Below are 24,741 nucleotides of genomic sequence, written 5' to 3'. Positions count from 1 at the left end.
TTTTTTAGCCAATAGCATTTGTTTGCATCGCAGCATTCGGCAGCTTGTGACCGCCACAGTTGAAAAAACGACGATTAGACTTTCCCTTGAGATTTGGTATATAACTTTTACTAGTAGAAAGAAACAGTCATAATTTCAGTAATACAGTTTGAAAAACATGTAATATATGCTGGTGCATGGCACCGGTGTTATCTCTTCTCCTCATCATTGCTGTTTGTAATGCTGAGGATGTCTAACCATTTGCATTGTTTAATCTCCTCCATCACGGTTTAAAATACAACATTCAGGTGGGTTTCATATGTTTTGTGGTCCGTGCCGACTCATGCATATGATCCGCTCTGCGATAATGTGTCTCTGAACCGGAGCACACTGTGTGCACTACGGTAGTTCAGCTGACACTGACATGAAACCAGACTTTATTCACCCCAATGGAAAGCATGTTTAAACTCTCTAAATCACTTCCTATGCCCTATGTAGTGCAATATGTGCCTTTCACCAAAAATAATATAATTAAATGTATAAACAATTTTTCAGGTGCAGCTTTAGGGTATTTTATTGTATAAGGGGAAGGGCGCTGTAGATTCTAGAGAGCATTTGATTGGTTAGAAAATCTGAAGCTGAGTTTAGAATGATCATCAAAATCGATGATTCGTATTGGCTGAAGTCAAGTCAAGTCAAGTCACCTTTATTTATATAGCGCTTTTAACAATACAGATTGTGTCAAAGCAGTTTCACAGTATTAAATAGGAAAATAGTGTTTCAATAATGCAAAATGACAATAGGAAACACTCAATTTTACTTAAAGGCAGTTCATCATTGAATTCAGTGGTGTCATCATCCAGCTCAGTTCAGTTTAAATAGTTTCTGTGCAATCAAGTCGATGATATCGCTGGATATTAAGTGTCCCCAACTAAACAAGCCAGAGGTGACAGCGGCAAGGAACCAAAAACCCATCGGTGCCAGAATGGAGAAAAAAAACCTTGGGAAGTGAAAGACTGTAAGTTTTGAAAGCTTATATCTTCTAAATGTGAATTTTGTCAGTGGTTTGGAACACACTAGCTTACACTAGGTATCATATACTTGCCGACTTTGTAAATAGTTACAGGAGAAAAACTGGGAATCATACACTAAATGACTGAGAATCACACACTACCACACTTTCAGGTCATTCCAATCACAACAAACTCATGCAGAAACACATGCCTTGTTGCAAGGAGACACATGACAAATGAAAACAACATGTGTTATAAAATCGGCTCAAAATAGCAAACATGTTTGATATCCTCTGACTAGATGGAATCAAAGTCTGAAACTAATAAATGGACTCTGTGTCCATCATACACCTTGTGATTTTCTATGAAATCTGTCAACTCAAATTTTCAGACAACTTGTACAGACTGTAAATAGGGACAAAATCTTGGTAAATGTTGTGTAGTGTATTCCAGCCTTTAGTCGTATGGAGCAGTTTTATGGTGTTTTGTAACAGACGTGGCTGGAACAACATGGCTGCCTAATAAAGACTCAACTTTGAGTCAACCAAGAGAACTGGTTTTACTTAACAAATGAATACGTAAAACACATCTTGTATTAACCAGAAATAACGCCATTAGCAAACATCCGTTAGCATCATTATCATGTATTAGGACTGTTCGATCCTATAATTTCATATCACTCCATCCGTCACATTGCCCACACCTCTCTCTGCTCTCCACCTTTCGCATTAATCGCCTGTGAGTTCTTTCTTTTTTTCCCAAACAGCCGAGCACCGCCCGTGACATCACTCACAGGAAGTGCATCTTTAGCGTTGGCTAATTTCCATCGATTGCCTCCAGACAGGTTTAGCAGACGCGCCCTGTTCCCACACAGAACTCTCATTTTAAGTCTCCTCGCCTGCAGGAGTCCTCTCTCGCTCTCTCCCTCTCGCATAATGAACGCAGTCAGCGCTTTTATCTCCTACCCCACTTGTGCTTATTATCAAATAAATGCGAGGTAGAGAGATACCCATTGACAGTAGCATGCATAATGACTGCTGGCTGTGTGAAATGGATTAATAAATAATGGGTGAACGCGGCTGAAAACAGCTTTTCCAGTCCTGCGTGCGCGCGAGAATGCTCGACAGAACAATCCCCCAACACACGAGCCGTGCGTTCCGGACCGCGTCGAATGGAACACTGGGCAGAATGTAAAACAGAATGCTGCCTGGAATACTCGGAGGAGTCTGCTCAGTAAATTAGAACGCTCTTTAAAATGAGAAACAGATCGCTTGGCAAATGCTACCCGGAAGAGTTCGCTAAAACTTCCAGGTAGATAGCGTCTTAAACGCTGTCGTTTATTTCTACTGAAGTGCTACCGTAGCTATGGCCTTTTGTGCTGCTCAGAAACTGAATGAAATCTAAGGCACTTTACGTGACCGTGCGTGAAAAATGAGCCATGATCCTTCCAAATCCCATTCGTTGCCCATAGTGAAGTTGATCCAAGGGCACTAATCCAAGGCCTACATCAATGAATAGTGGACTGAAACACTGTATCATAGCATCATTTGATTAAAGCTCCTTTCTGGATCCATTCTGAATGGATCATATTTTGGGTATTCATCAATAGGTGCTTTTGGGGAAGGATTATCTGACTTGGGAGCTAATCAGGTCACAGGACACATCTGTCTTTTTCAGATTTGTTTGATACTGTCACATCTTATATTTGACACTCTGCATACAATCACAAATTTTCCCTGATTTCAAAACAAAACACTGTGGTAATGTAAGTGTCGAAACCCTTGCTTTCTCGCTGTATGATATATTTTTTTGGTGTGTCGGGGCAATTGTTAAGGCAGAACTTTCCATGTAAAAGCAGCCCTTTTTATGGCTTGTTGTGGGCAGATGTGCCTAACACGAAAACAAGAGGGCGGAGGCGACCAATGGCGCCAGGCGGTCAAATACATAGGTAATGATCTTGGTTCATAAACCTCAATTTGACAAAATGTACCAAGCTACGTATTAGCATAAACTATAAAAGATGGTAAAATTGTGAGCAGTGTCATTTAGTTGCTCCATTCCACAAATAGGGTACAAGAAAATTTTGTCATTTGTTTTATTATTTTCTGTTATAGAAAATGCCAGAATGACCACAGCATTGCAAGTAACAAGGTTCGAATTTAGCCTAGTAGTAGTTGGTATGTAGTTATTAATGAACCAAAGTGGAAGGTGCCATTTCTTTAAGGAAGCATGAGTACCCTGAATCTAATCTGCAGTCTATTTAGTTATGTAATGAAACTCTCCTAATTTTCCATCTTGATCTCAATGCCGATTATTACGCCCATCATTGCTCTTCCTCTACACATCTCCTGCCTGGTCAACATATGATCCCTTCAATCCCTCTTACTTTGTTGCGTTCCAGGGGTTACAGTCAGCTAAGGGGCTGCCAGATTTAACCAGGATTAGCACTAGATTTCTCTGGATTATGCAGGCTGGAGTGGGATTAAACATGATTGCCAGATTTTTCCGGTTTGCCGGGCATATTTGAAAGTGTCTGTATATCAGGTTAGAGTGAGCGTGTGTATGTGTTTAAACATTTTCTCCATTGAGCACACTGTTTCTGTTAGGAATCTCAGCCTTCATGTGTGTGTTTGACTAGCAGGGTGTTTAAAATGCTTGTGATTAAAATGCTAACAGGTCAATTTTGGCCTCTAGTAGATGTTACTCAACTGTATCCAGTACCCAGTTGTATCAGGTGGCAGTAAGCTTCACTGTCTGCCTTTTTCCCATTGGTAGTCGTTGCACTTTGTTGCATCGGCAGCATGCTGTTGCTTACTTTATATTGCCAACTATCTTTGACAATGAATCCAAGTTGTAATATCTAAATGCCATGTGCCTGATCACTCTACATCTCACCCTTGCAGAAGACAAAAATCCTTTACTGGTGAAACATCTACTGTAATAAAATTGGGATTGGCAAAAAACAGAACACACCAATAATGTTGACCAAATAATTGTGTTGTTTCTGCCAACACTAATCAGTTAATACTGTTATACCTCATATTTCATAGGGAGGTCATTATTACTGCAGCATTACACTGGGACGTTATGTAAGCTTTGATAAGAGAGTAGTTGCAGATTTAACCAGAAGAGTATCTGTGACAGCCAAAGCAGGTTACAAGCAGAAAAGAGGCAGAAGAGCTTGAAGGTGTCTGGGTCAAATTCCGAACCACAGACCTGCTATTTATAATGCTCACCACAGGCCACACCACCACAGCAATTGTGATTTCATGAATAATCAGCTTCCATCAAACACCCAGCGCTCTACCTCTTCCCCCGTCTTAATGGAGACACTAAGGGCAAAGAGCGGATCTTTTCAGTGACTAAACGACGACTCATGGCCTTTCAAGTCTGAGAGTTGTCATGTTTTAAAAATGCAAGCTTTCTACAACAAGTTCATGTGCAGACGGCTGTTTGGTGAGCTGAGCTGTGGAGTGGTGGGGTGCTGGTAGCTACTGTGAAGTCATGCAGCCTATAGTTGACTTGCTAATCACTGTTCCTCTGAGACAGCTCAAGCGACAGCGTGACTGCCGATGATTGAAGCTCTCTTGCGAGTTGGGCGAGTCGTCTGACTGTCAGAGATGAAAGGATGTTTGCAGTTTACCTGCAGCATCAAACGGCATCTGCCTCTCTCTTCCCCCCGCTTCTCGCACATAGCTCCTCTCTTCCCGTTACCACAGTAGTCATGGTTACCCCTGCAACAGAGCGCGTTTGCCGGAGCTGTCAGGGCGTCGCGCTTAGATCACCTCGCGCTGGTCGTTTCGGCACGCAGTTCCCACTCGTGACACCGCGCTTCAATTTGACTTTGATTAAGTCAGCCTGGGAAGCATCTGGCTCTTTCACCAGCACGGGTGCTCATGTAATTTGGCAGAATAACCGAAGGAGAATAAAACCCCCTACCTGGGGGGGTGAGGGGACGTAAATACATCTTGCTTATCCAATTTCTCACCGCTCTGAATGGGAGCGCCACAAAATGCAGCAAATCTGCCACCGGTGTTAGGGGAAGAATTAGCCCCTCAGGTGTGAGGTGACACTGAAACAGCACGCTCTCCGAGATTAGCCTGCTTTACAGTCGATATCCAGCTGTAGTGTAAATTTTGCCAAGGTAATTGGCTCTTTTCAGTGACTGATATCTGACCACTCGTGAGCGGTAATGGTTCTCAGAATCAGTACGGAAAACAAGAGGCAGCTTTCCGTAAGGGGGTGCGATGGGGGATTATGGAGTATAGATGGGCTGATAGACGCACTTGAAGCGTAATTGTATTGTGGATGATTGAGGGACAGGAAGTAGATTTGTTTTGTCTTATTTGCATTTTTTTCTTCAGTCAGAGCAGGTGAATGAAATTAGTAGTGTGATTTGTGGCGGGATGTAGGGCGAGCGAAAAGAGAGTGATAAACAGATGCGGGACACAGGGAAAGAGATGAATGAGTGTGAGAATGAGGGAATCTGAGTGAAGGAGGGTGTGAAGAGGCTATGCAGCTTTGAGAGAGACGGTGTGTGTTTGTAGGGAGTGGAGCTTGCACTACATTACTGTTGCTGTGTACACGTCAACACATTATATGCATTGTTGGTAATGTTGAAAATTTTGACGGACAGATGATAAAAAGAAACAGAGAGGGAAACGGAGATCAGTTAAGATGATCAGTTGAAACTCTGATTGTGTACCAGGCCAAGAAGGGAGAACTATGAACATTGTCCCAGTCCCTGGGATGAGGGCCCTCTATGATTATAACCTTCGCCTCTGTGGGAGAGGGGACCAAACATAAATATTTTGTCCCGGGGCCTCTGGATTTTAGGCACAGCCATGGTGTGCGCACCAGCATACTGTGACAAGAGCATGCAACAGGGAGAAGCAGATTGAGGGATTTGGCCCTTTTGCTTTTTTCAGGGATGGATAGGAACAAACTGTCCTAGTCTGTTTTGTGTTTTGATGCTGTACTGTCTCAGAGTAGTCGGCCTCATTCTTTTTGTTTGTATTTCTTTCTTATGATGACTTGTAGCCATTCTCTAGCTAATAAAAAAAAAAACATCTGTTTTCAAAGGAATCCTTTTCAACCTCAGTAGACACTAATCAATAGAAAAAATGTTTAATCGCAACTGATTTTTATTATATATAAAATTAGTCAATAAATATCTTGTTGGTTTGAATTATTTCTGCATTGTACGTATGGTGGTAATGAATAAATACTTTAAACATGCTATTGAGAATCTTTACACTGAGGTAATGATGCTATAAGGTATGCAAGACCTTGCTATAGTGTGAAATATGAAGTTCATTGTTAGGCAAGATGCACAGAGGAATGTTGAGCAAAAAGCTTTTGCTGTGACTTTATTTAATGTATAGTACAGCCTTGAGCCTTTTTAATAAAAATTAAAGTAATGCAATTTAATTAAAATCATATTTTGTTGAATCCGGCAGACATATTAATGTGAAACAACGAAGGTTCTGTGAGTTCTGTGCGGTAGTATACACAATAGCTACTGTATGTGGACAGGTGTTTCAAGTCATACTTGCTCTAGTGCACAGCTGGAACAATGTATTGACCTATTCACATCCGAGACTATAACTATCATTAACATTCTTGACTCCACTGTTGTTGTACACCAAAGAAAGAGATGCATTTCTCTGCTGCATCTGTAGCACTGAATTATTTTCTCTCTCTTTCTGGTTTCCTTTGTCTGATGCTCCTCCAGGATCGCTAGTGTGCCAAAATCACGCCTCGCTCTCGCTTTCTCGTCTCAATCTCTGGCTTTCCCTCATATTTCCCCAAGACTGCAATCGATAGAGTCGTCTGTGATCAGGTTGCCACGTGTGATTCATTTGGGTAACCTTGACTACAGTTTGATGTGCGTGTGGACTTGGCTTGGCTAGATGCAGCGTGAGTCAGAGAAAGCGTGTGCCATGCAGGAGCTGGTCTGCTTACAGTATTGATTTGCCTGAGCAGCCAAGAGGGGTTTCACCTCTTCCTACAATGAGTGCCCCGAACTGCTTTAGAGTTTTTATAGGAACTTGCATAATTCTTGTGAGATTAGGAACTAGGAACGGTTTAGGTTCTAGGAATTCCATTTGGAGGAACTAAATTAGCTCCTACTTCAGAGTAGGGTCTAAAACAGTTCTATAGGAACTACCAGTGACCTAAGTGTACACTGATTGGCCAAACGCATACGAAACACCGGCTACCCGGCATTTTTAAAAAGCCATGTAAAAATACTTACTCCATGAACATGGAAAACAGCGATAACAGCATTTACCTGTTGTCTGCAGTGTTGTGTTCTTTTCTCAGCTTCGATATGTAACACTGCAAGTTGTCATAGGAGATTTCGTCTCTTAGCCCAACTTTTTGCTCTTTCAGTCGCGTAAATTGTGCATTTACATTCCATCTCCATTATCAGAAACCCAAAACACACAACAAAAACAGCTTGGCGTTCTCCATTCATTTGTTCATGTTTGTAAATGCCGCGAATAAAGACGCCACTGTTGGCCGCTTCAAAGTTCTTGCTGCCAGTGCGAATGCCACCAGGAAAACGGCCCGAGGGAGAATTGGTTCTCTAGGAACCACCCTGCTGCCTAGTTCCTAGAACTAAGTTCCTAGAACTACGCGGTGCGAAAGCCCCTAATACTTCTAAATACACCTTTTTGTATATATACCTTGTATACACTGAAAATTTCTTAGAATAATCCTTGTAATATATCATAGTTCAGGGGTCTAAAGCAGGGGCGTCCATCAATTACTGTCTGAAAAAAAGTAAAACAATGATAGTGTACAATTGTGTATGTCATCAATGATTATTTGGACACTGTACTGTATTTATCGTAATAAAGTACTTAAATATATTAATATGTTTTTTAAAGTATATTATTATAGGTCAGGCCCAATGTAACACTCAGTTTTATGAATATGTAATAGGGGTCCTTGCCCAGTCTCTCTCATCTACCAGGGGGCCTTGGCCTGAAAAAGCGTGTTTAAATATCTTCATTTTCTACCTAAGATTAAGACACACAATGTTAGCAAACCTCAGTTCAAAATCACTAATTCCTCTGTCTTATTTCTTCCTGTTTTCTCCTTCCCACAGAACTCCATCAGACACAACCTCTCCCTACATACCCGCTTCATCCGTGTTCAAAATGAGGGAACAGGAAAAAGTTCCTGGTGGATGCTTAACCCAGAGGGTGGAAAGATGGGCAAAGGGCCCCGAAGACGAGCTGTATCCATGGACAATGGCACTAAATACCCGAAGAGCCGAGGCCGAGTCAGCCGGAAGAGAGCAGGAGCTGGGGGAATGGGCAGAGAGCTTGGAGGACCCGGAATACAGGGATCGCCAGAACATGGAAGCCCAGCTGGTAAGGGAGTAATGGGAGTTGGGGGTGAAGAGTTTGATGCCTGGACAGACCTCCACTCCAGAACAAGCTCCTCTGCGCCAACGTTAAGTGGATGCTTGTCTCCAATTCTGGCTGAGACAGAACCTGATGAACCAGAGGAAGGAGGACTTTCCTGCTCAGCCTCCCCAAGACTCTACCCTAGCCCCACCAGCACAAGATCTCCAGCCCTGGGAACAGGGGGACACTGTCCATCTGTCGAGCTCCCGCACCTGGCTGATCTAACTGGAGCCATCAGCTTGGAAGAGGGCTACTCCCAGCCTCTACCACTGAAGCGCAATGGCTATCACTATAGCCCTGGACCGAAAGGAGAGACCTCCTACTGTGGAACGGTTTATGGCCAACCGTCCATGGGCATGCTTAGGCATCATACGCCTATGCAGACGATTCAGGAAAACAAGCCTACCAGCTTCCAGCGTGCTCTTAGGGCATACTCAGAGAACAATGCCCTTGAAAGTCTGCTTGCTGGAGGGCCACAATACTGTGGTAAGGACATAGTTGTGGGGCAAGGAGCAGCATCCCATTCCCTTATGTCACAATCTAACAGCGCCGTGCACTCTCACGGCCACAATCAGAGCCAGAATCACAATCATAACCCAGAGCATGGCCACAATCGCAGTTCCAGTCAGAGTCTTCACAACGGCCATGGGGTAACCCACGAGCAAAACCCAAGCCATCATCACAATCCCAATCAAGCTCATAACAAGCTTCACCCAGGTCTTGACTACAATCATCACAAACACCACCATGGCCACGACTACGTTCAAACTCATGACCACAAACTCAATGCTAGTCCCAATCCTAACCACATGCACAATCACCTGCAACACAACAACTCCAGACAACCAGACCTTTCTCCCAGGGTGAACAATGACATGTTGCAACCCTACAACCACAAATCACCCAGCCTTTATGGCTCACGTGCTCACCTCCCTTCTACTGCCCTGCCTCCTAATCCTGCCAGTGTCTTGGACGTACCCCAAGACCCTTGTCACCTGGCTTCAGCCCCCCACCCTCGCCATCAATCCTACCCAGGTTCCCACCTCCACCAGGGCATGACAGAACCCTGGCAGGGGTATTATCACCACACATCACAGAATCCTAATTATCATAGCAACCACCAAGCTAACCATCACCAGGATCCTCACAACCGGTTGCAGTTCGAGCTGGAAATGGATGTGCACCAGAGCAGTCTGGATTGTGATGTGGAATCCATCCTCCTGAACGATTTCATGGACACAACAGAGGGAATGGACTTTAACTTTGACGGGTCGCTATCACAGGGTGTTGGCATGGGAATGGGTTTGGGAATGGGAATGGGAATGGGGGTTTTTGCAGGACCTCAGCAATCACACAACAGCCAGAGTTGGGTGCCTGGGTGAACCGTGGGGGCATTGAGGACCTACATATAGGCAAGCGTTCAACCATACAGCCTTCTGAAGGGCAGCAGGTCAAGTTGGGAACTCACATGAATGAACTGACCAAGATTCCCTTTTGCTGATGTCATATTCTGGACACATGATTATCCCTTGCCCCATCTCCCTTCATGTCCTTCAGTTTGTGCTCAATTCATCACCTCCATGTCTTTCTGGGCAAAAGCTCTGAAGCACTTTACATCGCCATCCATTCCGATGCTGTAACGACCACCCCGTGACCTGGGAGGAATCACATTGTCCGCTGGCCTGGGTTTAATGTATGCAAACGACTTTGTTATCCTTCCTGAACAAAAAAGTAAATAAATAATTAAGCGTTGGTGTTGTTTTACTAAACATGAGTACAGGATTGAGCAGTTGCTATAGCTGTCTGAGTGTCTGTGCTGTCATTTGTGTATTCGTCAGTGTGTGCGGGTGTCTGAGTGTTTGAGTGTGGAGCTGCTTTTCTTTGGTAAATGTACGCACCTCCTCCCAAATAGGTCTATCGGATGTCCCTTTATTGTGGGCCAGGACAGTCATCCATCAGACACACTCTATTGATATTCAGCATATCCTTTTTAATCTCCAAAGTAATGCACCAGCTATGCATCACTGTTGCAAATAGAATGTGATGCTCGGAGAGCGCAGGGCTGTTTTTCTCCCGGACACACAACGGCTTAATATGTTTTGGCGAAAGTGATGATTAAAGTCACTCTGCAGTAAGTGGGGGGGGGCAGGGGAAGGGGATATTAGAAGGAGGTAGGGAGGGCAGAGATAGAGAGATAGAGGGGAAAAAAGGAGAAATGCAAATATTATCACTATGCCCCCTTCCTCTCCATTCTGTGAATTTATAAAGCTTTCCCTGTAATGAAATAAGGAACGATCCAATACTACCGCACATCCTGTGCAGGGCTCTTTCCTGGTTCACCTCGGCCTAGCTACTCTGTGGCAGCCTTCCTCTGTCTTTAACCAATGCACTGGCTTTATTTCAGCTACATTAACATTCTTTATTCTTCGGCCTATGCAGCGTTACCCTAGGTTATCAATGATGGTTAATCAAATTTAACATTTTGTCAACCCTTATTAACTGTGTGTTAATGTAATACAGATCTGGAATTTGGAAAATTATCCTTAACAAGTTAAAGCTTGACTAACCTGATTAACTATTTAATGGTAGTGCTACCTCAAGGTTGCAAAAGGAAAGTTGTTGTCTCATATGACACCTGAGGTGGCTAACAGGCTTTCAAAGCCGAATAGTTTGTATGTGAATTGCTGGTGCATCCATGTCAAAAATTGCTAAATTATTTATTTGTCAAGGGAGACGGGATCAAAAATAATGATAGCATATGCCAAACAGTGAAAATGCATCGGCAAAGACAAACAGAAGTCGCAACTCAGTGCACTCTGACAATCAAAAACATATAAAGTACAGCATCAAAAATCACAGGCTATATGAATCAGTATTTCTCTTACCAAGTCTTCACAAAAGGCATTTTCTAGCATCAGATAGCAAAAGCACCGTTCACTTGTGATGTCCCATAATTACAGGATTAGAATGTCTCTGTGCACACTACTAAACAAATGCAAGAGTAATTTCATGGCTGCCAGGATAAAGTCACCTTCCATGGCCAATCACTAAATCAGAACATCTTTGAAATTTTATGTACATTTCTGGAACACAAAGTGTAGATTCCACCCCCTTCATTATTTAAGAATTGGAGAGGTTTGTTCCTTTAGCATTCCAACAAGAATGTGTTGTGAAGGAACTCTTATTAATTCCTTGATATTTATATGCTGTTTTGTGTTTCAGCTTATTTTGTCCACTCCTTGTATCATTACTTGCTTTTGTCTACCATTATTGATGTTCCATAAAGTGCATCCCCATCCCCCACACTCTTTTATTTTTTTAAATATATGTTGCCAGGTGCTTTCTTGGAGGCTGAAATTGGCCAGAGATACATGACTTGGATGCAGCTTTTTGTTCTGCTTAAATTTTGATGAGGAAAAACGTACATGGAGAGAGAAATGGAGAGTGCAGTTAAAAAAGATAAAGAAAGCTGACAGAGAGTGAGTTGAAAAGGACGGCACTAGGTTGCTTGAAAGAAAAAAAAAAAGCCCTCACAGATAGAGATGGTGTGTGTTTGTGTGCATGAGAGAGAGAGTCTGTCAGAGTAGCTTCTCTCAGCAGAGCTGTTTGAATCAGGCCAAATGTCAAGTGGCTCTCTACAGTGTTTCTCACACGGCCCGATCAGATAGCCATCCCTCTTTCTCACTGTCTCTCTTTCCTGCCAAGGACAATGAGCCCTGTCTTCATCCGCTTTCATTCCCGTCTTTATGTTCTTTTCGAGGTGGCCAGGAATCTGTTGTTATCCAACTGTGATTTTGATTGCTGGCTTACACCTGCTTCAGTGCTCAGCTTCATATGTATGTGTGTGTGTGTGTGTGTGTGTAGCACAGTGACGTACCTGAAATGATATGAAAATGAATTGAAATTTTGCCCTGGTATTTACTATGCCTGGCTATCAATAATATAATATACACAGTTTATATTTATTGGGTATAAAGTTGGGCTTGTGGATGACAGTTTGGAGCTCCTGTATCCCATTCATCTATATTACAAGATCATGATTCTATTACAGTTCATTTCTGTTACATGCTGTACAAAAATCTGTATTGAGAAAATTGTATAATATTTTTTGACAAGCAAATAATCAGTTTTATTTCTTTTTTTAAATGATGTATCTGCTCATCTTGTGGCCTGTAAAATAAAACAAAAGAGAACTTGAAAAACTTGAAAGCCTTTTTCTGCCAATGTGTGTAAAGAATATTTGTGATGCTTCAGTCGATTTGGTTCAGACAACAATGCATTTAAATGCACTTACTTCAGTATTTTTAATTATTTCTGAGTGAAACGGAATACTGAACGAGGAAAAAGAGAGGGTGCTGCCTTGATTTTGAAATGCTTTACATAGACAGCAACTCCTCACACAAATCGCAAAGTTTGACATTATCATGTTGCTAAGCTAACAATGGTATTCTATAAATAGCAAAACAAATATTGCGGAGAATAATACACATTCAGTACTGCATATAAAATGCATTTATTTAGAATTTACATTGTTCGCAACTCTGCCATCACTAAATTTCGTAATTCATTCTAGCATTGCCTTGTCCACAAAAGATACATGCAATGCTGCCTTAGAATCTGGCTAAAGTGACATAATTATGCTGCCTACCTTTTTTAGCAACAGCTGTCATATTGGAAGCACATTTATGATGTAGGCAGTTCAGTAGGTTTTGGAACATAATGTGTATGCACTAATGTAAAAGTGCATCATTTACTATGCATGTGTGTGTGTGTGTGTGTGTGAGATAAGGCTCGTTAACACCCCTGATGCTGTTCCACAGCTGTCCTCGTCCCTGTGGAAGCATTCTCACTGAGGGAATGCCGGCATCTGCAGTGCCATACTGTTCCACATCTTTCTCTGAGATTCACACACACACACTGCTGCTCGTCTAATTGACTCCGCTCATCTCTGGCTCTGCCTCGCCTCCACAGGCGACTGTGCGTGAGCGAGAAACGGACAACTGAGTCGTGAGAGAAAAAAGAGAGGGAAACGGTACTGGAAACACATGCTCACTCTGAACATGACTCCTCCCCTCTTCCCTAGGGAAAACGATAACCATAAAAACATATTATTTTCATTTAGTTTTAAAGGAACAGTTCATTCAAGAACAACAATTCTGTCATCATTTACTTACACCGTTAACCTCTTACTGTTCCAAACCTGTTTGACTTTTTTTTTCACGCGAAAGCTCCAAATCAATCTCCTAACACTGTCTGTCAAGCTCCAAATAAAACCCCATCTTTAAAAAAAAAAGGTGTCTAGATGGCTTGTGCACTAAGTGACTGAGTCGTGAGAGAAAAAAGAGAGGGAAACGGTACTGGAAACACATGCTCACTCTGAACATGACTCCTCCCCTCTTCCCTAGGGAAAACGATAACCATAAAAACATATTATTTTCATTTAGTTTTAAAGGAACAGTTCATTCAAGAACAACAATTCTGTCATCATTTACTTACACCGTTAACCTCTTACTGTTCCAAACCTGTTTGACTTTTTTTTTCACGCGAAAGCTCCAAATCAATCTCCTAACACTGTCTGTCAAGCTCCAAATAAAACCCCATCTTTAAAAAAAAAAAGGTGTCTAGATGGCTTGTGCACTAAGTGTTCTTAAATCATGCTATAGCTTTATGTGAGAAGCAGACTGGAATTTACGCTTTCATTCAAATGATCTTCTCTTCTGCTGAAGCTCTTAATGTGTGTGTACATTTTCAGATTCAAAAACAGTTTAAATTTTCCAAAAAAATAAAATAAAAATCCCCTCAAACAAAAGCCTCTGAACCGGTGTCATTTTAGTATTAGTTTTGGTTAATATTTTAAACTAGATTATATTTGTATGTTTTCTGGTTTTATTATAATTTTAATTAATGTTTGTTGTATATTTTTGACATTTTTATTAGTTTTTGTTGTTTTTAAATATATCTATATAGTTTTTATAATTTTTTATTTCAGTTACTTTTTTTTTGTGTTAATGGTTTTAAATTTAGTTTTAGGTAACTCTAATAACCCTGCTCTCAACACTCAAAATATTATATATTATATTATATTATTACATATACGATCCATATAGACTACTTTAACAGTGCTTCATGATTTTTATTTATTTATTTTTTAACCTTTTTTTTTTTTTCTTTTTGGAGATTGAAAGATGCTGGTCACTATGAACTGTTGTATACATTTACATTTATGCATTTAGCAGACACCTTTATCCAAAGCATCTTACAAAAGAGGAACAAAGCAATTCATCAAAGAGCCAACAATCTTTGTAGTACAAAGATCCAGTGTTATTATCAAAAAGAAAGGTGTGAAGATTCTTCAAACACTCTCTATTTGAGTTCCAAGGGGGAAATAACAGTTTTGGAACAAGATGGGGTAAGTAAAAAAAAATTAAAAAAAAGACAGAATTTGTCATTTTAGGCAAACTAATCCTTTAAACTTGCATCCCTATAGGATAAGCTGTCTGGAAAATGGATGGATGGATGATCTTTACCATTCCAAATATCAGGTAAATTTAACATCTGAATATTAAGTAAGAAACCAAAAAATCAGCATTGTGTTCAAACTCACATGTGAGGCTTTATTACAGACCTCTGTCTCCACGTGCTCTCTAAGTATCAAGCCATTAACGTCCGACAATAGAAGCTTCCGGATTCACGGGCCCTTTTCATCCCTGAGAGCAGGATTTGTCAAAACAGCATGTGTTATTGAACCCGGGTTTCTCACCGTGCTCAATGCAAATGAGAGCAGCCTGATTTATTCCCAGTGTTTGATGGATTTATTCTGACAGAGGAAGTGACAGCGCTGTGACAGCCAAGCCCCCCCAACCTTTTCTATTTCAATTCTTATTCTATAATGCATTCTATTCTGAACTTCTTTCTCAGCTCTCAGGGCTTTTTCTCAGCATTGTGCTGTAGAAAGGACTGCATTATTCATGATCATATATTCATTGTCATTTCATATACCACCTCTGATTTGCATTCAACTCCATCCCCGTGCTCTCTGATAACTGCGGAGACTTTGTAAATTCGGTGAGGATATGTATTTTCAATGACTTCATTAGTGGTTCATGATGTACACACTATGAAGTTATATGGACTTGTTGAAATAGGGTTTAATTTGGCGTGGCACATAAGCCTTGAATTACATTTGACCGAGTGGAGGGTTGTGTGAAGCGTCATTCACACCGGCAGCGATTTGCTGTTGCAAAGCAACCAGAAGTCATTCATTTTTAATGAGAGTTGGTGATTTGGGACGACTGGCGTCGCCAATGAAGTCCAGCAGTTAAACATTATGTAAATGAGCTGTAATGGTGGTAAGCATAAAGTACAACAATGCATTTACGCTGTGAGACCCGCAACAAGCAACTGGAAGTCATTCTTTCCCAAAGGGAGTTGGTTATGTGACATTACAAATGACAGAGATCACTGTCGACGCAACTTTGTGTCCCATACATATGCATGTGAATGGAGGAGACTGGAAACACAGTCGCATACAAAATATTTTGCATTCCCCTGCTTACAAAAGTTGCAAACTCGTATGACGTGACCAGAAGAAGATCTAAACACAGTAACAACGACCTTGGCCAGTGGATGACAGCCAGATTAACCAATCATGATCAAAGCTAAAACTACCAATAGGAATTGTTTCAGCGTGGTAACGTAGCGAAATGTGTTTAGTTTTATTGTTGTCAATGATGATAATGATTATATTTTAACATTTACATTTAGATTTTAGAATAGGTGTCATGATCAAAATATTGTAAAATGCTAATACAGGCTGTGAGGGATAGAAGAAGTCCACTTTGGTCCACTTCATAGTTGTTGTCATAAAATATCATAGTACTATACTAGCATCTTAAAGAAAGGTAAACATGCTTACAACATTAGAAATTAGTGACTAGCCAACAGGATAATATCTAGAAACTGATTTTATACAGACAATGCAATATTCTTAGCTGAAAATAAGGTCCTATGTTCCATCTAATTTTAACAACCCATGTTCTTCCGAAGTTTTTTGTCTTGTTTAAATTTGTGAAATTCTCTGCATTTTGACAGCTGAAAGACCGACATCCTGGTACATAACAATATGGCATAGTCATAAAATATTTTTAATACAACTGAATTTGTATTTAACATGATCACAATTTGATAAAACGTAAGTTACTCATTTTAATTCTTTCATTTCCACGGTTATTCAAACAACAAATAAACTACATATACAGTAGAAAATGAGCAAAGAACATTTACATTATAAAAAATAATGCGATCACTGACAGTTCAGGACTTCTGTGCTTCGTTAAATGCTGTTTTACTCTAGATGCCTTTAAAGGTCACAAATTGTACACCTTTCTGGAGTTTTATTTTAGGTTTTGATGTCCTTAAGAATATATATTTGCGGTATAAGTACCAAAAACCATCTCAATATATTTTTACAGCTCCTCTCTCAGGAGCTCTGCTGAGAACAGGTCGATTTTGGCCTGTCTAATTAATATTCATGAGCCTCTCTTCTGATTGGCCTGTTGTGTTCTGAGTGACGCAAAGGGGAAACTGGAGGCGGCCCATTCGAACCAGCTTGCTCAGCAATGGCATGGAGGCGATGTTGTCTGGGGGTTTGTCAAAAGGAGAGTGGGACGGTGGGCGGTGCTCGGGGTGGTGACTGAAGGCGGTGACTGAGCAGTTCTGACGTCAACTTTTTACGGAAGTTCGTGAAAAATCACAGCTACTTTATGCAGGCTGTGTGCAGTTTACTGTGTACTGACTGTTTTGAAACTTATATGGTAGTTAAATAGCCCCTAGACCTCAGTTATCGTGAAAAAAGCCAGGAAATTTCAGTTTTGACAATATGGGACCTTTAAAAGAGATACCAAAGATGATCACAACCAACGTCCATCACATACAGTAGGCAGATTGATATTTAAAAGTCTTTTATTTTTCCTCTTTTCACTAACATTTGGATACTGAAATGGAATAAAACTCCGTCAATAAAAACAAAAACTAGGTTAGCTAATTACCTTAAAAGACCATAGATGTCACCATCAGTTCACACGACTGTCTCCGACAAGCGATTCGATTCTGGTTTGGGTCAGGTGACTTTTCGACGTATACCCCATTCACGAGAGTACAGAATTCAGTCAGGGAGCGTGTGCACTGAACACAACTCTGGACAACAACTCAATAATCTGAATGCCTCTGATTGGCCATTGCATTCATAAGATCAACAGAATCGTGTGTGATTGGTTATAATGCGCACTGTTGTAAAAACGTGTAAAAAGAAATTGAATGCAGCATGACCAGATCTAAATATCATGCCTTACATCGACACATTTTATTTAATTTTCACATTATTCTCAATAGATTTAGTTTAAGACATAGAATTAGTTGAAGGCATCGCATCCCATTGGTTGTAGTGTCCCAGAGTTGATCACGGCTTAAAGGTATAGTTCATTCAAAAATGAAAAGTCGTCATCAGTGTTTAGGCTTCTCGACCTCAATCTGTTTCAAACAATTGTTTTTTATTCAGTTGGCAAAATATGTTAATTCAGAACACCCTGCAACGTCAAACAGAAGAAATTCAAGTGCTGCATATTAGAGGAGTTTAAGGTTTAATGACATTATATAGGCTACTTATGTAATATTTTTATGAAAAATAAATGTATTATTAATTTAAATAATATAAACACATTTAAAAGCTCTAAAATGAGTGATAAATGCCCGTTGCGATTTTTAATATTGTGTTTTTTTTTTAATCTTATGTAACTGTATTTGCATTTTAATGGTGGCATTTTGCGCACTTCATACCAGCTAGCAGCTGCATATAAACACTGATCAATGCACATACTTAAAACAGAGCACATCAAATATGGTAAACAGAAGCTTAACCGTGCATGAGTGACACACAAGAACAAACTTCATTGGTTGTTTGCAGAAGTGCAAGCGTATTTGCGGAATACTGTTTGCTTGATCACTGATTTACAAACAACATCACATTTCAAAGTCCTGACTAATGCCTCTATTAGCGTTTAAATAAAATTGACCAGACGAGAAGGTGAGAGCAGTGAAAGCTCAACTATTCTCTGACATAGCAAATACACCTATCCTCAGGCCTGCAAAGGACAGTAATGCTGAACTCCTGCTCTTGCTGTAGGCCGCTGGACTGTCTGCTATGATAATGATGATGATGGGTTGAAGGTGATAATAGCTGCTGTCTGCGTGAATTCTCCAGGGTCGTGCTATGATGGATAACATCGGAGGTGTTTCGTAACATGCCGGACGTGGGTGGAGGTCATCCCTGCTGCACCGATATTGCTATGCAGGATAAAAAAAAAAATCATGCGGTTGCCTTAACTAGTCTATAATGAATGCATTTTTGTATCAGTTTGGCGATTGAGAATAGCTGTGTGTGAGGGGTGTGTGGTCCCCCGCTGGCTGGGGTCCCGGCTGTTTGAAGAACGTCGGCCACAGCACTGGTTTTGATCAGTGCTGGATCTACGAGATCAGAAAGTGGATCAAGAGCTCCCAGGGGAGTGTCATTTACACGTGCCTCCTACTGAGGAGAGAACGCGCCGCAATTATACGTTTGTTAAAATGCTAATGCTTAACGTTGCCCCTCCCAACACCCACTCACTCAACACACACACACTCACTCACTCACAAAGGGCAATTTTTTGGCCCACACTTCACTTTAAAAGAGTATTATCGCCTCAACTTATAGGGTTGAATTTATTGTCATAGAATCACTAACCCACCCTGACTGTGCCAAGTTAAATCCAGTCTATTAACTCAAGCTAATAAAGTATGGCTGCTTTTACTTGGTATCCATGTGAGGAAGAGGTTTGAAATCTTGTCAGAGTCTTTGTATTTGTGATTTATAAGTGTGCAAATAACACCACAGTGTCTGAATTACCAATAAGATTTTTTTGGGGTGTTAAAATATTATTTTAGTACAGTAATAATGTTTTATTTTATCACAATATAACAAAGAAATATTTACAAATATTTCACAACTTATTTTTTTGTTTTCCATTTTTGCTATGTTTCTGGGTCCTTATAGCTTAACTTATAGCCTAATAATAATAATAATAATAATAATAAAATTAAAAATTCATTAAAAATATTCCATGTGTTTTTAAATTATTATTATTATTATTTCCCAAATATTTAAAATGACATAAATTTTCATTTATAAACCATTTAATAGGGTTTTCCTGCATGCTCCATATCACTTTCCATATTGTTTTTCTTCTGTAACATTCTTTTAACTAACATAAGCCGGTTCCTCAATGACATCATCCTCCAAGAAGTGACATCATTTCTGATGGAGAAACAACAACTAATACATAATTAAATATTATTATGTATTATGACAAATTCAGTGATTTGATGTGTCATAAGCTGGTTTGATAAAATAACAGAAATTGGTATGATAACATCAAAATTGAGTTACTGTCATGTCCCTGGACTATATCTGTGTGTTTTTCCCTCTCCATGTGCCTGCCCTGACCTAGTTTTCCCATGTTAATTGTTTCATTAGTTCCAGGTGTGTCCCGTCATCCCCTCGTCAAGTCAAGTGTATTTATAGTCAGTCCTGTTCAGAGTGTCTTCGTCTGGTATTAAATGTTCATCTCTCACCACTACTTGTGTGTTTCTGGTTCCATTGATGTTCATTAAAGTCTGTTTGTTTAAATGTCTTCTGCGTTTGTGCTACGTGTGTTCCTGCCAGCCCGTGTAAATCCCATGGATGTTTATTAAAGACTGTTTCCTTATTGAAGCTACTCCACGTCTCCTTGTTCCTCGCTCCGCGCTCCCTCACAGTAGCGGTACGTGACAGTTACACCCTCATGCAAGTTGTCTTCTCAATGTGTAAATACAGTAATAAAGCTATAATTAAGTTTAAATGTTCAAGAGCACTTGACCAGAGAATATTTCTGTTATGAGTGTTATACCATTATCTAGACATATTTCCTTTCCAGATTTTGAAAGGTACTGCAATGAAATTAGACAAACTTGATTTGTTTGTACATATTTTGTAGCTTATTACTAAAGATTACAGTATATATAGTGATATACTAGATAGTGTAAAGTTTGCCACAAATACTAATATAGCTGGTTCATGATGCCACAGATTAAAACAAAACAGCATTTCGCATCATTCTTTGTGGCAGCATGAAAATATATAAACAAAGCATCAGTTATCCATCTAATGTATTTACTTTGCTCTTCATTTTTTTTTGTACATCTAAAAAACGTTTTGTCTTTGGTGGTAAACGGAGACACATGAAGTTCATCCACCCTAAAAGTGCACCTCAAAAGATTTAAAGCCTAAATAACAAACATTGCAACTGAATAATTCATATTTAATAATTTATCAAGTGCTTCAACAAAATATTAGCTTCTTCCTTTATACCCTGCGGTACAAATGCCTCTTTTCTTTTTAACAAACTGAGCAACAAGTCAAAATTATTGTCTGTGGTAATGGATAGAATGCCAGTAGTGCAGCCCATAAACATTAAGGGGAAAATAACCCAGAGTATTCCTTTAAAAACCATCTGATTCTCATATATAACTGGTGCCTCCAGATATATAACACAGCCTCCAACAGACACACATCCACCCTCAGCGGCTAATAATGAGCTGTAATTGATGCCGGAACCACTGCAGATGGATCACTGGTGCCATTCAAGACTCATTTACTGAGATGACACAGCAGCCATAGGCCGAGCTCAGGAATGAGTCAGATGATCTGTCAATCACTGATCATGTGACTACTGACTGACTGCCCATTAGTGTCCATCACTGTGTCTGCATGTGCTCATCACATCAGTAATTGTGTGTCTTACACTGACTATATGTGTGAATGTGAGAGCTTGCTTGAATTGATAGTGTTATTAATGATTTACATTTTAACACTCCCATCAATCACAGCGTGTGAAGCCATGTGTGAAACTTCAAGTCACACACTCTGTTTTTTCATGCATGTCTGTCGGTGTACTTCAGAGAATTTCCCTGTAGATGCAGGCCTCTTTTCTTCGCCATTGTTTATTACCTTGCCAATATTTACATTTGGGTAATTCTTAGGAAACATTTGTGCCTGACAATTTTAGGAGTTTAAAATATATTACATATATTTAACAGTTATTAATAAAACAGTATTTGCACTGTTATTAATATTTAAAACCAGCACTGTAACCACCATAAGAAGATAGATAAATATATTTTTCAATGTCTTTTTAAACTATTACTCCCAAGCCTATAATGTATATATGAGCAATACCACACCTGTAGTCGTGCGACATGGCTCTTGCTGATATACCGCAATACCGCACTACTACAAGTGTGATATTGCATTTATACAACAGTTTGATGGCACAAGTGTGTAAATAAATAAGAATCAACCACAGAGTGTCTTAAAACATTTTGTGTGCAGACAAACTACTTCTTCCTGCCATGGATTCAAATCTAAAGTTGACAGTTTATCAGCTTAGTCCAAGCCTCCGTTACAAATTCCAAAACGTCACTTTAGAACTAGTAATGAAGGATCATTGAGTTGCTTCATTAAAAGCTTATTGTATTACTGAATTAAAAGCAGTTTATTATGTGTATTCATTCTTCAGCTCAATCTCATATTCAGCATAATACATTAGTTTGAAAGTCTGCTGAGGAAAGCGATATCTTTGTCGTACTATACTTTCATCTGTTAAGGGTGATTTCCGATGACAGTGCTGCAGTGTATTTATTGTCTGCGTCTTACAAGGTGTTGTTGAAAGTAAAAATAACTTCCTTGTTTACAACCCTGTTTCAGTCTCTTTCAATGTAAATGTCTTTATTGATTACTCACTCATAAAATCAGTCTCTTGTCGCCATCTAACGGTGGAACAATGTAATCAAATCACCATCACAAACACACACAGTTTGCCAACACTAAATACTATAATTAAATACTACTATTATTTATATAAAAATATTATTTATGTGTAACCGGGTGGTAAATAACCTTATAATTTGTTTCTCTCCTTGCATGTTAAAAACTGTTATTTTATTGTCCTTTACTATGTTCAGTGAATTATAAAGACATGAAAAACAGTGGTTGCCTGTATTTTCCTGGAGTTGTCAGCAGGTGGCACTGTATGTGTTGCATATGAGACAGTACGCATGCACTCTCACCCTCGGACATTTGGGTGAGACGTGCAGCGAGACACGCACTCTCTGGGAAATAGTGGAGTTTTTGTGATCATCCATGGTGTACAACAATGTTGAAGATTTCAGCCCTTGTTGAGTGAACGTGAGGTGTTATATAGGAGCTCATTCTGATTATTCCCACTGCCATATTGTATGGTAACATTGTGATATTGTGTTACATTACTCGTATTTTTGATTTTCCATCTTTTTGCACTGAGATTTTTGTATTCGTTTTTTTGCATTTTGAAAATTGCATTCTGAGTAATGTAGAGCTATGAGGAGGTTTAATTGGTATCACCAGCTCTGTGAAAGCTCTATCTAAATTTTATTTTGTTACTTCATCTTTTCCTGATCATTTTGTGAGCCTTCTTGTCAATTAAAGTGAGAAGACACTTTTGATAGTAAAACGTTTTCCTTATACCAATAACTGAATAAACTTAAAGTAAATAGAACCCCTCAATGTGTTCCTGGTGGTAAATTTAAATCCCCGGTCACACATTTTGGTACCAGGAGTGGGGTTGTTTATTCAATCTGATTCGTTTTTTTTCAGCGGTTTAGTTAGACAATACGGCAGTGGTGAATATTTTTCAGAGGCGGAGGACGTCCAGAGTGTGGAGGATTGCGGGTGCGAATGAGATGGTCAGCGTGGGACTGATTGGGTTTCCAGTGTGCCAGGCGTGACGGCTGTTAAGAAGATAGGTCCGGACTGACGCGATTCTTTTTGTCAACGTGTTGGGTTCCAGGATTTCATTGCTGCATCCAGGAACTGTGCATCAGCATGAGGTACTGAAAAGGACCGAGAAAGCGGGACGAGTTTCGCACCAAGGACATTGATCTTGAACTGTTGATTTAATTCTTAGTTAATGCTTTTTGACCTGCTTGTGTAGGAAATGTCTGACTCTGACGAAATGCCTGAAGAGGGGGTACACGTCCCTGTTGTTGGGGCTGTGGGAAATGATGTCATAGAGCAAATCAGGGGTCAAATTCAAGAGTTAAGTGATTGGAGGAACGACACTCAGGCCAATAGGGCTGTTGGTGGGGGTAACTCAACCCGCTCTTACATTTATGTTCCTCGTGAACGCCAGGTTCAACCTTTTAGTGGGGAGTATAACAAAGATGGAAGGTCTGTAGAGGAGTTTATTGAGGAGGTGGAAAGGGTTCTACGGGCCAGAGACCAGACACAAGAAGAACAGCTGGACTTTATCATCTCACTTCTGAGGGGGCCCGCACTGGAAGAGGTGCGTTTATGTGTGGGAAACCAGTCCAGAGAGGCCAGTGATTTGTTTACTTTCCTGCGGGAAACGTTTGGGGAATGGCGTAGTGGGACTCAATTGTTGCAAATGTTTTACAATCGCAAACAATTAGAGGGGGAGGATCTCCGAAACTACTCTCATGCTCTCTCTCGCCTGTTAAGTTCCATTGTAAAGCAATCCCCAGGTGGTTTGGCTAACGAGCAGGGGATTTTGCACGATCTGTTCATGGAGGGTGTGCGAGATGCCGCGTTGAGGCGAAAGTTGCGTAAAATAATCAGAGAAAAGCCCGACCTGACCCTGCTTGAGATTCGTAATGAGGCAATTATTTGGTCCATGGAAGAGAGCAGGCCAACCTGAGTAACCAGAGTAGCGAATAGTCGACCGGTCCATTCAGAAGTGCTAAGTGCAACTGGAGGTACTTCTGTCGGGTCTGAGAATCAAAACTCTTCTGTGTTGAATGATATTTTACAGGTGATTTCCTGGCAGGACAAGTGAATTAGCGAGCAAGAGCAGACTACTTCAGAGCTCACTAAGGCGGTCAAAAAGTTGACGGTGCAGCGGTCAGTGTTTGTTCCGCAGAATTTTGTGCCTTCATCAAAGTCTCCTCCCAGGTTTACAGAAACGTTTCAGGTGCAACGGGGTTGGGCATATCGCTAGACGCTGCACTGTAACACGGGGTGGGAGACCTAAGAGTGCTACCCAGACCACTGAAGTTCAAGAAAAACAAGGTCCTTCCGTTGCGCTGAGTCAGGCAGCACAAGGGGTAGTTTCTGTTTCACCGTCTGAGGGAACTAGTCGAGACAGGTTCCGTGAATGGGCAGTTGGAACGTGCCCAATGGTAGACTTGAAAATCAATTGTGTTCCAGT

The 24,741-nt window shown here is 40.4% G+C and overlaps 1 protein-coding gene across 1 annotated transcript in view; it reads left to right on the top strand.

The window, feature by feature from the left end:
• LOC107690913 (forkhead box protein O3-like) overlaps window positions 1-9,948 on the top strand; it is a 40,471-nt gene extending 30,523 nt beyond the window's left edge. The window contains exon 2 of the mRNA XM_016489333.1: window positions 8,107-9,948. Coding sequence (XP_016344819.1) covers window positions 8,107-9,792 — 1,686 coding nt within the window. The 3' untranslated portion in view covers window positions 9,793-9,948. The remainder of the gene's footprint in view (window positions 1-8,106) is intronic.
• The last annotated feature ends 14,793 nt before the right edge of the window (window positions 9,949-24,741 follow it).

This window comes from Sinocyclocheilus anshuiensis, unplaced genomic scaffold (genome assembly GCF_001515605.1).
Source record: "Sinocyclocheilus anshuiensis isolate Anshui unplaced genomic scaffold, SAMN03320099.WGS_v1.1 scaffold830, whole genome shotgun sequence".
Lineage (NCBI taxonomy): Eukaryota > Metazoa > Chordata > Actinopteri > Cypriniformes > Cyprinidae > Sinocyclocheilus > Sinocyclocheilus anshuiensis.
The sequence above is the reverse complement of the archived record's forward strand: the minus strand, read 5'-3'. Positions and strand labels throughout refer to the sequence as shown.